The 14,258-nt window shown below is 38.1% G+C and overlaps 1 protein-coding gene across 1 annotated transcript in view; it reads left to right on the top strand.

Moving 5' to 3' along the window:
* The first annotated feature begins 615 nt into the window (after positions 1–615).
* PROS1 (protein S) overlaps positions 616–14,258 on the top strand; it is a 55,488-nt gene continuing 41,845 nt past the window's right edge. Inside the window, exon 1 of the mRNA XM_079922409.1 lies at positions 616–833. Coding sequence (XP_079778535.1) covers positions 758–833 — 76 coding nt within the window. The 5' untranslated portion in view covers positions 616–757. The remainder of the gene's footprint in view (positions 834–14,258) is intronic.

The following is a 14,258-nucleotide window of genomic DNA, read 5'->3' on the forward strand; positions in this document are numbered from 1 at the left end:
AAGCAGAGGTAACATGCAAAAACCAAAAACGAGCTGTTTGAAGGTGATAGAATTTGATACATTCTCTTTTTTCCCCAAACATTTTTTTTTGCTATAGTTCTTTTACGCTATAAATTCAAGAACAAAACAAAAATGTAGACAATCAAAACTATCACATTTGATTCCATTATCTCTGTTCTCTGTAGCCTTCCTAGAGTTCTCATTTCGCTTCTAGGTTTTGGTTAACATCTTCATCCCCAATGTCAGTCTCTCAAGATGTTTTCCCTCTAAGCCAGGACACCCCGACCTCTGAGCCCTCAAAGTATACTTGGCCACTCAGCCTTCCACTCCGGCTCGCTGGAGGTTGTGTTTTGCGTGTGTGTGTGTGTGTTTTACTCCGTTTGCTTCCCCTTTTCCTTGGCAAACTTCACGTTCCGGACACCGAAACGAAACGCTGGAGTTTGGGAAAGGGCGAGGAGGATGTCTCGACAGTGTTTACTAGGCCTTCAGCGCTCTCCCTGAGCCCTGCCCCCAGCTCCGAAAAGAAAAGCTTCCAGGAAATGTCCTTGTTATCACTTCCCCGTCGGGCTGGGGGCTGGGAGCGGGCCGTCCCCTCCGCCCCCGGCTCTGCTGCTCCGCGGGCGCGCTCGCTCGCAGGCGTCGCCGCGCCGCAGTTCTCAGACAGCGGCGCTCCAGTCGCAGACCCGCGGCACGCCGAGCGCGAGGGTCCCCGCCGCGACGCGCCACAGTCCCCGCCCGCGCCTCCGCGCGCTTCGCCATGAGGGTCCTGGGTGGGCGCTCTGGGGCGCTGCTGGCGTGCCTCGCCCTAGTGCTTCCCGTCTTGGAGGCGAACTGTGAGTAATTAATAGCGTCTTGTCTTCTTCTCTCAGCATTGCCAACTGAACTCCGAGCCCTGCTGGGAGGATTTTCTTTTCTAGGGCTGCAGCCTCCTAGAAAGTTTCCAGCAAGTGCTTCCATCAGCCGTGGATCTAGCGGGCAGTGTAATGGTGGAGGCAGGGTCAATAGTCACTCTGCTCTGGGAATCAAGTGTTGCCCTACAGGACAGATTCTAGAACAAGAGTGATACTAAATATCAATGAAGTAATTAGAACACGTACCCATTTGCCCCAAACAGTTGAAGTTCCCAGTCATAGGACAAGGATGAGCACATTACAGTATAAAAGTAGAGAGGAAAGTCAGCCCACTCTGTCTTCTCTTTGTACTAGCGCCTGTCCCCAACCAGCACCCGCTGCTGCAACCTACCTCCGCTCTGCTGTGCCTGGACTTTGAGCTTGGTTTCCTTATCTCAACATTGACACACGAATTATTTGGGGATGAGTGCGGGTTTGCGTAGCAGTACGGAGATGTCATTTTTTTAACCTTGAAATCAAAAGGACTGTTAAATATTGTAGTTCTCAGATAATTTCGTACTGAGGAATTTAGACGGAGTGCCACTGATCTGAGATCGTCGCATGAGTTCTTTGTACTTTATCTTTGTGTTTCCTGTTCTTTATGTTCCCATGCCTGGATTCAAAGCAGGATATTGAGTTCTCTCTCTCTCTTTCTCTCTCTCTCTCTCTCTCTCTCTCTCTCTCTCTCTCTCTATATATATATATATGGATATCAAGGCATTTAGTACATCTTAGTTGTCAGTTAATTAGTTTGTTCTTTAAAGGTTAAGCATGCTCACTGGTCAAAAATGCTTACTTGTGCTATGTTTTATTCTCAGGAAATGGCATGGGAGAGATAAACTCAGAATTACACCATAGCTTTTAGATTGGTTAAAGCTCCAATGTAAACTTTTCAAAGATGACAATGTCAGGAGACTTAAGTAGGAATTTACTAACATTCTACTAGGTTTATTAGTTTTTATTAGTTACAGATCAGGATGAATGAGGTGTTTTAAAATTCTAATTTAAAGGCTAAAACAACATTTGTTGATTTTATATTAAAGACACACAATAGCAGAATTTCAACATACAAACCTCTATCATTAAGCCTATATATAGACCACATACACTAACTCATTAGGTATATAGTTCAGTAGGACAAACAAGTATTTGTCTGATAACCAGTGTTTTTATTTTTTAAAATATTTAGTTGTTTATTACACACCTGCACTTCTGACCTAGTATACTATGAACATTATATTACGTATATTAAATGAGTTTTTAAAGGATAAAGTCAAAATAAATCTGAACAGTAGCACTGGTGTTTTCTTTCTGTACCTTAATGAATAATCTTGCACATTCTCCTGGAATGCAATCATTCCATTTTGGAAGTCACTAAAATATTCTACCAGAATGAAATGAAAGTTCATGAAAGTGAACACCAACAAAAAAACACTGAAGAGAGAAAAGAACATTTGGAAATGGAGAGAAAAAATAATCACAGAGGGGATAATTAAAACATGAAAAACTACTGGGTCTAAATAACTGGTAAATTGTAATCAATATGAAAAGACTAACATAGGAAATAATGTGAACATCACAGGGCAAGATGTTGGGAATAACACTTAAACATATGGAGTATGCTCTCATCACAGAAAGGTTTTTATTGACCCCTACACAGAAAGGTTTTTATTGACCCCTACACATATTTCCTATTGGGAAATATGATTTTAGAGTGTACAAGTGAAGCCAACAAAATACAGAGAATGCATCCTCCAGAGCCAACCATGACCTTCCCATCCATGGGAGCCTAGAGTACATTTCTACTGATAATCATTTATGGACTGGACGGCCATGCATTGTCCTCTCAGGGGTCTGCTTGTTGAACTCTGTACCAGAGAACAAGGTTCTTAATTGTGCTTACAGAGAAATATATGGGTAAATACATAAAACATGATAAGCAGTGTTTTAGAGAGAAGAAAAAGGCACAAATGGCTTGCTACACGTACTGCTTGTCACCACAGGAATTTGCTAAACCCTTTCTTTTTGTAGAGATTGTTACATGTTCATGGAATCTAGGCAGAGTTAAAAAGTGATGTGTGTGTCTATGTGTATTATACAGAGATAATCAAACCATACATATGGAGAAATCTTGTTGTATATAGACACTGATAGTATATATAAATTAGTTCTTTAATTCTAGTTTAATTGGATTAAAAATCATTTCTGGTTTACTGATGAGAAAACCGAGATACAGATGGAATGTGTTTACTCCCTAAGATGGTAAATTTGAGATAGAATTAGAATTCCAAATATTTGATTTATTGTTTAGTCCACAGAAATACAGTCACTATTTAAAGAAAAAGTTTAAAAATCACAGCTCTAGGTTTGAGAGAGTTGAGAAATCATCCAGTTCAACTTTTTTGAAATTGTTCAGAGATGTGAACTGACTTTTCACACATGCTTGTATCTATATCTGTATCTATATGTATATGTGTATCTATCTATCTATAGATTTAAAACTTATACTGTCTATATATTGTATACCACACTAAAGGCTGTGTGAAGAAAAATAGAAGAAAGGGGATGTCCCCTTTGGCTGTGCTAATTTGGCCCTTTCCAGACTTCCACTTCTGCTTAGGTGCAGTCTACCCTTGACATTACTGACTCATATTTTCCTTCTCTTTTTTGCTTTCCTCTTTCTGGAGAGATTTTATCAAGCTTAGGTTAGAGTTGGGGTTGTTGCTGGAAGAGTTAGAGACGATATCTGATGTACAACATCATCATCATCAACAACAACAACACCCTATGCCATATTGTCTTGCCATTAATCCTATCTAGGATATACAGTCATGCTTTTCATAATAGACCTTTTCTGTTCACCAAGTTCAATATCCTCTTTAATAGCTAAATGATCTATATGCATATTTAAACTTTCAAAATACTGTGAGAAAAAATATGAGAAGCCTGATAATACATATATTAATTAATCTTTAGCTACAAGCAACAGTAAAGACTCTTGCTAACTAAAGCAGAAAGAAAGAAAGAAAAAGAAAGGAAGGGAGAAAGAAAGGAAGGAAGGAAGAAAGGAAGGAAGAAAAAAAGAGGAAGTAAGAAAGAAAAATAGAGGAAAAAAAAAGCTGAGTGGATTTATTGGAAGACCTACTTAATGGCATGTTGAATAACCAGGCCGAGGGAAGCCAGGGACTTGGGCATTTAGGTGATCTATATAGTGGGAACTCATGTGCTCACTATGTGAGGAGCTGCCATCAGATGACTCAGTTCTAACTGCCTTCTAGTTCTGTGCATACCTGTTCATGATTTAATTTCTTAGAAAAGAGAGGCTGATTATTTTGGCTTAGCTTGTTTCTGGAGTCCTGTGGTTGACAGCTCAGTAGAATCAGGTGGAGTGCCAGAACAGCTCCCACAAAGGAATGGATCCTGGGAAGGAAGCAGAAACAAGAGAAGTCTACACATTCCAATTACTGGCTGTACAACATACACACATGCCCTTCTTTCCATGAACACCATTTGAAAAACATTTCAAATATAATGCAGATATTTCTAATACAATGCAAATAACTAATGTACAGCAGAAAGGACCTCCTCTCCAAGAGATTCCAGTCACCACACTCAGAGAGGAAGGCTCAAGGCTACCATTTCCTAGTTTAGTATCACCAGGTGATGTCCTTGCCTCCTCTAGTTCTGTCACAATTCTGTGTCAATGTGCTGTGCTCTATGGATGAAATGATACATTGTAGTATACCAACACATCCTATATTCCAGAAAATAATTTTAAAAAGACAAGCAAGGGAATACAGGTACTGGCTTTAGGGCTTGCCTGTCTCTCTTGGTTTGAAGCTAGAGCTGGTATTTATGACTTCTTCCTTCACTACCGAATTCCTATGTCTCCTGCTTTTAGGCAGTTCCTCATGTTTGATCTTTTTGTCTACTCAATGAGATGTACCACACCCTTATTCGGGAAGAACCTGAGCCCTGTTGTTCCCACCTATGGATGATTGTATCCATCTCTTCTTTACAATTTCTATTGTGTATAGTAGTCATCCTGGAGAGGCAACACTTCTAACCCTGATTTGTATGTGGCAACTACACTATTTTGCCTTGATTATTGTCATTCCAGCATAGTTCTCTCTTCTTTTCCAACAGGAGTAAAGAACTTGAAATGGCTACATAGCAGTCTCAGCTTCTAATTCAGTGGAAAATATGTTAGGTGCATATTGTGAGAAGAACCACAACTGACAATCATTAAGTGGGCCATTCTGCCCCCTTTTATAATTAAGAACCTCCCTGATATGAGGCTGTCCACTTGGAACACAAATATTCTCAGCTCTGGGGCAATTCTTGCCCAAGCTTCCTTGTTTCTAGGCCTAAGATCTAACTCTTTACAGGTCTCTGAACAACTGGACAGACAAGCTGTAACTATTGAGAAAGTAGCAAAGATTCTGATCTCTGATAATTTCTCATTCTAAGCAAAGTGGACAATGAGAGATAACTGCTTATCTGTCCGCCCCTTGTGAAGGTTTTATTTCTCCTGTGCTCTTCAGGATCACCCTTGAGAGAGGCTGTAGTTCATCTCTGGCTGTAGCTTTGTAGCAGGTCTACCTCTGGCTCATGTTGGTACATCACACTGAGGTATCTTTTCCTTTTCATTCTTGGCTGTAGGCCTTTCCTCATGAGTCCACAAAGGGAGGTGGAGGGAGGGAAAGTAGTCAGGAGAATGAGAAACTGGCCCAGGCCACTTAGTGGTGCTTTAGGCTCATCCCATTCATACCGTTTGAACATTTCACAATTGAGCTGTGTCTCAAGAGTACCCTGATGTCCTATGGACCACTTAAGCCCAATGAGATCTGATGAGTCACTGGCTCGGCTACATGACAGACTGTTTGAAATGAACTTTGAACTAGCTAGAGAGCATTCTCTTATTCTGGTTTCCACCTACACTTGGCAGCTTTTGGGCTCATAGTAAAAAGCTCAGAGTAGAACATCTAAAAGTGGAATATGCCTCAAAAATAAGAGGTCCATCAAAATCTATTCTTCCATCTTAGTAATGGACAGCCAGGTATATAACAACTTGTTTCTCACTTGAGCAGGAATATTCCGACATGACCAGATTTTTTTTTTTTTTTTTTTTTTTTGCGGTACACGGGCCTCTCACTGTTGTGGCCTCTCCTGTTGCGGAGCACAGGCTCCCGGACACGCAAGCTCAGCGGCCATGGCTCACGGGCCCAGCCGCTCCGCGGCATGTGGGATCTTCCCGGACCGGGGCACGAACCCGTGTCCCCTGCATCGGCAGGTGGACTCTCAACCACTGCGCCACCGGAGAAGCCCAGTCCTTCTTTTTGAAAAACTCTTTCTCTTTATTGTCCTCCCCAACCATACCAGGTGATCTGTCCTTAGCCTTCTTAGACTTTAGGATATTTTATAAGATTTTGTTCCTTTTTTTTTTTTGGATCATGGATTGATGTGTGATAAAGGTTTCTAAGGTCTTTACTTCCCCATTTATATTATAGGCTAATTTAGAAAATTGATATTTTCTTGGTGCTATTCTCTAATATTTAAATATATTTAGGGCTTTTTTTCATTCTTTTGCTTTATTGTTTATTTTATTCAAGGGATAAGCTGAAGTACTCTGTCTTATCTATGTGTTTTATGCTTTCACTAGAACTCTCTTATTTTTAGAATTAATAAAGGAGAAAATTAGCACATTATTGAATATAGGCATTAGTTTAAATTTTTCATAATCTTATGTTAATTAGGGTAAGATATGCTATGGTGTGATAACACTTTAATCCACAAATCTTCAAATTAATCTCCAAATCACTGAATCTCAGTGACTTAGTAAAATAAGAGTTTATTTTTTAGTCATGTAAAGTTCAATGTGGTTTGTGTAAATCTCTTACATCTCTAGTTGTACCATCTGGAACACATGGCATCCAATGTCCCCACAAGAAAGGAAAGCAATGGAGGAGGCGTATTTGTTCTTTTTTTTTTTTTTAACATCTTTATTGGAGTATAATTGCTTTACAATAGTGTGCTAGTTTCTGCTTTATAACAAAGTGAATCAGCTATACATATACATATATCCCCATATCTCCTCCCTCTTGCATCTCTCTCCCACCCTCCCTATCCCACCCCTCTAGGTGGTCACAAAGCCCTGAGCTGATCTCCCTGTGCTATGCGGCTGCTTCCCACTAGCTATCTATTTTACATTTGGTAGTGTATATATGTCCATGCCACTCTCTCACTTCGTCCCAGCTTACCCTTCCCCCTCCCAGTGTCCCCAAGTCCACGTCTGCATCTTTATTCCTGTCCTGCCCCTAGGTTCTTCAGAGCCATTTTTTTTTTTAGATTCCATATATATGTGTTAGCATACGGTATTTGTTTTTCTCTTTCTGGCTTACTTCACTCTGCATGACATACTCTAGGTCCATCCACCTCAGTACAAATAACTCAGTTTCGTACTTGTTCTTAACCGTCTTAGCGTGGAAGTAACAAAACTCACATCTGCTTCCAATGCAAGGAAGCACATGGAATATTTGGTCAGCATTGTCTCTGTTACAAACATTTTTCCTCCAAGGTTAAGATTACTGTTTCTTCCTCTAAGAGAAGCACAACTACTTGTTGCCCATTTAAACCTTTGGTGATGTGTATTACACAGTGTAAGGTTGCTTTAACTATCTGAATAAAATTTGTGATAGAGGGAGAGCATAATTAACATGCCTACGAACAGACCAGCCGATGACTTAGTATAATGACATTAAGTTGGCTATTAATGTGGCAGCTTGAAAAACATATTGTAGCAGTTGATATTGAAATTATTCCTATGGTGAGAACTGTTATTGTTTTAGAAATTACCTTGAAAATGGCTTTAGATTTAGAAAGTAAAGTCCCCAAAACATGGTCTATAGCTTTACTATTCAAGTGTAGTCCACGGACCAGCAGCAGCATTACCCGGGAGTTTATTAGAAATGAAGTATCTCTGACCCCACTTCAGACCTACTGACTCAGAATACGCATTTTAACAAGACTCTCAGGTAATTCCTACACTTCGAGTTTGAATCATTCTGGTCTGTAAGGCCATAGTAGAGAAGGTAGATAAATGATTCTGCATAAGAAGTGAGCATAAATTTGCAGGGGTGGCAGTAGACAGTGGCCAGGGACAGAGAAGGGGAGAGGATGTCAGAGAAGGGAGGAAAGAAGCTGAGCCCCATGGCAGGAGAACGCAGCTGTAGGGAAGGTCTTCAGTAAAAACTTATTAGATGTGAGGGTAACAGAGGACCTTTAGGAACTGGGGTTTCTAAGGCTAACTTTAAAGTGCAAATGTTCCTTTAATTTTTTAATGTTGCAGTTTTGTTTTTTCTAAACGTAATAAATTGTTATTAGGTCCAGTATGGGGAAAACTCCTTCGTTTATATTACATTGTTCCAAATATAGAATTTGAAATCTCCAGGCTTGAGGGAAAATAAAATAAGGATAACTTATCCACATAGATTCTGAGTCTTTCTACGAAGGAGTGGTAACAGGAACTGGCTCTTACTGGTTCTAGGACATTAGCATAATTCTTCTTAGTCCTCTGGTCCATTTTTTGGAATGGACTTTAAAAGGACACATTCAAGAACACTGGCTTTTAAATCTCCATAAAAATGGTAAAATTGTAACTTCTTGCAATTATATGATATTTTCCATCTTTCAAAATAGCATATTTGGCATTTTCTCATTGAGTTTCACAGCTATTCCGTGATGTACCTTCCCGACTTTAGGAAAACGTTACATTTTCTCTGCCTCTGTTTAAAGTTATCACCCACTCTTTCTCTTCCTAGTCTCATTTGATCTTCTTGAAGAAATAGTTTGTTCTGGAGGTCTCCTCTCTTCTCACCCTCCCACTGTATTGGGGACTGAGAATGTTAATGGTGATCCTATTGTTAAACCAACTGTATATATTTTAGCTCTCATCCTAAATAGTAGTAATTATTATTAATAACTTCTTTGCAACATTTGACACTTGAAACTTATCCTTTTGAAATTGACCTCCTTTTATGTCTATAAGCATTATCTTCAAATTTTCTTTCTCTCTCTGCATATGTATGTGTTACTAATTCTATTTCTGTCATTTTGATGATCTCTCCTTTTCTGTAAATGTTAGAGTTTCCTAGGGTTCCATTTGACCTTCTGTCCTTTTTGGACATCATTCCTCAACTTAAACTACCAGCTATATCCTACTATCTCCTTACATTTTTAAACCATTCAAGTAATCCACGCTTAATATAATGTGCTAAAAAAATGCATCTGTAGTTTCACTAGCAAGAGACCTATGTAACATTTTGCTTTATATTCTTCTAAGCCCCTTTGTCTGTGTATATACGTTCTTAGAAATTAAAATATATAAGCGAAAGAATGGAATTTTGCTCTGCATATTATTTGTAACTTGATATTTCATCTAAAAATGATAATTGTTTTTATATCAATAAATTAAAATCTATGTCACACTTTAGAGTAGATTTATAATTTTCCTTTATATATGTTCATCATAATATATTTAACTAAAATCATATTTTTGGACATTTAAATTATTTCCAATGTTATGTCCATGTTCATTTCCTCAGTTTAATGTCCTAGCAATTGAACTGTTAGCTGAATATCTAAAGAGTGTGCCTATTTTTTTTTTTTAACTGGTGCGAAATCTTACTCTCAAATGTAATGAAAAATTCTAAAAATATCTACCCAGGGGAAAAACACAATATCAATAACAAAATACAGGAAACATCCAAAGGGAAAAATCATTCTGGCCTGTGGTAGACAGCCTCTAAGGTGGCCCCCAATTACTGTTTTTTTTTTTTTAATTGTATTGAAGTACAGTTGATTTACAATGTTGTGTTAGTTTCTGATTTACAGCAAAGTGATTCAGCTATATATACATATATATACATTTTCTCTCATATTCTTTTCCATTTTGGTTTATTACAGGATATTGAATACAGTTCCCTGTGCTCTACAGTAGGACCTCGTTTTTTATCCATCCTATATGTAACAGTTTAAGAGTGCGCCTATTTTGAAGGTTTTAGACACATATTGTTAGATTTCCCTTGGGAATCTGATTTTAAAAGTAGATTTTAAGTGTCTGATTCCTCTCATCTTTGCCAACATTGGATATTAACTTTTAAAATCTTTGTCAGTGTGATAGGAATGAAAAAGGGCTGACTTTTTGGGGGGTGGGGAGTAGTCCATTCTATTTTTCAGTTCATCCATTAAGTTTTTTTTTTTTTTTTTTTTTTTTTGCGGTACGCGGGCCTCTCACTGCTGTGGCCTCTCCCGTTGCGGAGCACAGGCTCCAGATGCTCAGGCTCAGCGGCCATGGCTCACGGGCCCAGCAGCTCCGCGGCATCTTCCCGGACCGGGGCACAAACCTGTGTTCCCTGCATCGGCAGGCGGACTCTCAACCACTACGCCACCAGGGAAGCCCCATCCATTAAGTTTTTTATTTTGAAATCATATTTTAGTTCTCTACTTCTTTTTCATAGCATACTTTTGTTTTATGGATGCCAGGTTCTCTCAATTTATTTAGGATATTAGTTATATATTTTTTAAAGTTATCTTCTGTGTCTTCAATTACCTTTATTTCCTTTGGAGTCTGTATGTTCCTCTTGACCTTCTCTTTCATGTTGTTAATTTTATGCAAATATCTACTGATTTTTATCTGTTATTTCATATTTTTTGAAGACAGTCCTAAGTTGATTAGATTGACTAGGTAGCTGGCTTAGGGTTCTACTGTGGTTGTTGAGGTCTGTTTTTCTAACAAGACATTGCTTTGGGGAAACTTGTTATCAGTCCTAGGTAACTGGGCAGGCTTCTCTTTAGGAGACTTTGTGGGAATTGGTCGAGAGCAATTGTCAAGGTAAGGAGGACATTGACTCTTTGAAAATAACTCTTTCTAGTTGTGCTACTAACCTTCTCCCACATCGTATATGTTAAATGCACCTTTCCTTATTACTTGTTTTCTTTTCCTCGACTCCTTATCCCAATCATTTTCTCTCCTTTCCTAGGTTATCATTTTACTCCATTGTTATTTAGACTGTGTCTTATGGCCTTTTAGAAAGTCAACAGGGAGTTCTGAAAGGCTGGTAGAAATTATATTGCATTATAAACTCCTACTCGATGCTTTACCAATATTCCAAATAATCTCATTTCCAGATCAGCACTTAAAAAATAGTAATATCCTAAGAGTCAAAAGGGAAGCCATTAAGATCTAGAGTCTTTCTAAGCCTCTACGCGTGCTTCAGACTTGCTTATTGGGGAGATCTGGGAGATGTTGCAGGAAGTGGGGTATTGCAGAATTAGGCCAGCTCTCTTATTGTTGCCTTTTGCTTTTCCAAACGTAAATACAGACACAGGCCAGTGAACTAATTATATTAATTGATGCCACCCTAACAAAATAGGTCAAATAGAACAAAAACAAGACATTTACTGTGCTGTAACCTCTTGCTACGTGACATCGAATCAGATAGTGTTTTGGTGTCCTAATGTGTAGGAGATAAAAAAGACAAAGCAAGCTGACTACATGAATATCTTGCTGCACATCCTAAAAAGAGACCTCCCATTGTAGCCTCAGAAAGTATAGCCAGTGTGCAGTGTAGTGGTCTAGAGAAGAAAAGACAGGGCTCTAGAAATTTCCTCTTCAGACCTTGCCAAAATCTGAACTCTAAGTTCCTTCAAAAGAAGTACCTTAATTTATCACTTACCAAGAACAAACACATGACATAACAGAAATGGACAACATAGTTTTTTTTCTGGGTAATAAGCTGCCTGTTCTGTCTTTTGCGTAGACGTATTTGTTGTTTTGGAAGGAATAACTATTGAATAAAATGTACTGCTTTCTCTGTCTATGGCTAAAGCACAGGTTTAATCTTGGGGAGAATTGGTTAGAGTGTTTGATTTACTCTTTTTGTTCCCCTAGACTAGGGGCTGTAAATTAGTTAAAATTAAATCTTCAAGTAAGGAGAGGTCCGTTTCACTTCTGTTGTGGCTGAACAGTTCAAGCATTGTTTCCCTACCCATTCATTGATCTGTTCCAGAATGGGGGTCAATGGTCACATTTTTTAATGACACTGGCTTTCCTACTTCTAAATAAATGCCAACCCTCATCCTTTCTAATCCAAATGTTATAGAACTCACCTTTATATGTGCAACATATAATTCACAGATTATATCCTCTTTTTGTTTCCCAGATTTAAACCTATGCAGACCTACCTCTTATGATATTTGATTCTCTTAAATTATTTCTCATCAGCCTATTTATTGCTTAGTCCTCTTGAAGGACAGAGGCATGGTTCACCTTTACAGAATACTTTTTCTGAAGTTTTTCTAACCCTTAATATAATAATATGAGAAGAAACAGTTGCTCAGCAGCATAGTCCTCAATACTAAACAAAATGTGAAATGTAGAGAAGTGCATTAGGCAGTATATTAGTTCTCTTTTAAAAAAATAAACTTTACTTTTAAAAATTGAAGTATAACATACATACAGACATAGCATTTATTTCTGAAGGCTAACACAAGCTTTTCTTAAAGTTGGTAATAATTATGTAGGCTGATGAATGCCTAATTAAAAATCTATTTTGATTTTTTCTTAGTCCTTGCAAACTTCACATTTTTTAATATCCCTCCTCAATTATAAATCTTCTGTGGTATAAATCTTTATGATAAAAATGAAAGATTTTATACTTAATTAATATGTGATTATTTAAAATAAAATTGTAAAATAAAAATGCCCTCATTATTAACTAATGGTTTTCCTATATCATGCGATTCTATTTTTATCAGACTTTTTGTAAGCAAAACATGCCATTTCAACAGTTGAGACATAGGAGACATGTCTCAAAGTATTATCTAATTGTTCTATTTGTACATCGAGTGCCATTTTCCCTGACCCTGTCCCACAGTGAAGAAGAAACAAAGATTCAAACACTCTGCCAAACCAAATGCTAGCCTAAAATTCCCTTCTCAGACACATTCTTTTAGGGACAGATTTTCATTCTTGGGATGCCAAATAACAAGGGCCAAAAGAGAGACAGAAAGCAGAATTTAAAAAGAGAAGAGCTCTTGGAGGGAGGAATGTGAGAACCATCTTTGCAAAGACAAGAGAGCAGAATGGAAGAGATTCAGAGGATGAACTATTCTAAAGCTTAGACCTCCTCCTCTTAGACCCACATCTGACTGATCAGTTTTGGACAACCTGCAGCTCTGTGGTCCTGACCCCTCTGAACAGAGGGTGGCAAGCTTGGACAACTAAGTGGGAAAGGGGCTTTTAACATTTTTCATTAATCCTTTACCAAGGTCGAACTGAATTGAACTGTGAGGGAATTTTCCTGTGAGTAGAGGCAATGCTAACCCCACTATCCTTATGACAGATGCTTAAGTGAAGTACCAACAACAATAAATTACTTTCTGTTATATGGTCAAATTTATGTTGGAAAAAAAATTGGTCCCCACAGAAAATATTGAAGGGAACATGTGAAGGCTGTGAAGACAATTTCAAAAAAGAACTCTAGTTAATGTTTGCATAATGGTTTATGTTATTGACATAATTGTTCAACTTCTATGGTCACTGTTCAGATTGTTAAAAAAATCAAGCAGATTCAGTCATATTTCTAATCTTGAAAGATTCATAACTAAACATTATAACCTAAACTTTGAATCTGAATGTAACACTTTTCAAGCACATACTTGTGTTTTCACAAGGACTTTCTTGAAAAACTTCTTGATCTAAAGAAGTGAAACAAGTAATTAGAGACAATATGGTAATGCAGAAGGAGAATGGGTTTTGGAGGCAGGTTTGATTGACTGTTCTCAGTTGTGTGAACTTGGTAAGATTAAACTCAACTTCTCTGAGTTTCAGTTAGTTCATGTGTGTAACAGTTGTGATAGGATTAATAGGAGATAATGCAAAAAGAGCATTTATGTGCTTATGGTGCCATAGTTATTATTATGATAAATTATGGAACTTTTTAGACATTCCTGCATGCCAGCAGGGTAGATATTTTTGGGCAGATTGACTTTGAGCCAGCTGATAAAAACACTTTGGAACATATATTTGCCTCATCCTACAGTTCTGTGGTTCTTAGTTTGGATCTGTGGTATCATGTTTGTATCTTTTTGACATGAATAGTAGACTCCTTTGGAAGCACACTCTGTTAGATGGATGGATCTTTTTTATAAAGGACAGTAAATGTCTTATTTAAGATACCAAACATGTCCACTACACAACCACGTAATTTATTTTTTTAGATCAAGTACATTGTGAGCATTTAAGTGGCAGAATACATAGAAGAAAGAGTGTTGCACTAGGAGGATGGGTACATTTAAATTCCTGTC

This window comes from Stenella coeruleoalba (genome assembly GCF_951394435.1).
Source record: "Stenella coeruleoalba genome assembly, chromosome: 5".
NCBI classification, from domain to species: Eukaryota; Metazoa; Chordata; class Mammalia; order Artiodactyla; family Delphinidae; genus Stenella; species Stenella coeruleoalba.